Here is a 1,027-nt window from a genome sequence, read left to right on the forward strand (position 1 = left end):
ACACACACACACACACACACACACACACACACACACACACACACACAACCTGAGGCTACACAGAAGGCATTTTTACCAAGGTACCGCTCAGTGGGATCAAACACATAACTACGAAGCTAAATTCTTAACCACATCGTTTTTATTACACCCCTATGATTTAAAAAAATATATACTCACTAGGAATTTTAGGATTGTTAACTGGCCCATCTATGTAGACAGCTCGTAAAAGATTACTTTCCCAGAGGAAAAGTGGTTCACCGTCATTCAAATATGGCTGAAAATACAGAAAGTAGAAATTAATACTTGATATGTCTGAAGCAGATTTTCAAAGGAAGTTTCATTCTTTTCAGCTCGTTTATTTCCTGGAAAATTATTAGTAACCATTTTGAAAGCTTCCTACGCTGACCTTTTCTTAAATCCTAAATATCAAGAAGTTTGCAAATGTCTTGACTGACAAACACAACTTCCTTAATTTTTGTTCTTCTGTGTAGATTCACTTCATTAGTCCGGATCACTAGACGTGCATTCTTCATCTCACTCATTTTCTGAGTGTGAAGATAGGATAGACGTTTTAGGAGTTTCTTATTTATTTATTGCTCAAAAGGGGCTAAACATAAAGGGGACAAACAAGGACTGACATAGGGATTAAGTCGATTACATTGACCCCAGTGCGTAACGGGTACTTAATTTATCAACCCCGAAAGAATGAAAGACAAAGTCGACCTCGGCGGAATTTGAACTCAGACGAAATACGGCAGACGAAATACCGCTAAGCATTTCGCCCGGCGTGCTAACTTTTCTTATTTCTTTACTTCCCACAAGGGGCTACACACAGAGGGGACAAACAAGGGCAGACAAACGGATTAAGTTGATTATATTGACCTCAGTGCAGAACTGGTACTTAATTTATCGACCCCGAAAGGATGAAAGGCAAAGTCGACCTCGGCGGAATTTGAACTCAGAACGCAACGGCAGACGAAATTCCGCTAAGCATTTCGCCCAGCGTGCTAACGTTTCTGCCAGCTCG

General features: G+C 40.4%; 1 protein-coding gene across 1 annotated transcript in view; it reads right to left on the reverse strand.

The window, feature by feature from the left end:
• Positions 1-1,027, reverse strand: part of LOC106881352 (uncharacterized) — a 20,003-nt gene that overhangs the window by 6,920 nt on the left and 12,056 nt on the right. Inside the window, exon 7 of the mRNA XM_014931713.1 lies at positions 200-274. Coding sequence (XP_014787199.1) covers positions 200-274 — 75 coding nt within the window. The remainder of the gene's footprint in view (positions 1-199; positions 275-1,027) is intronic.

The sequence above is a fragment of the Octopus bimaculoides genome, chromosome 4, assembly GCF_001194135.2.
Source record: "Octopus bimaculoides isolate UCB-OBI-ISO-001 chromosome 4, ASM119413v2, whole genome shotgun sequence".
Taxonomy (NCBI): Eukaryota; Metazoa; Mollusca; class Cephalopoda; order Octopoda; family Octopodidae; genus Octopus; species Octopus bimaculoides.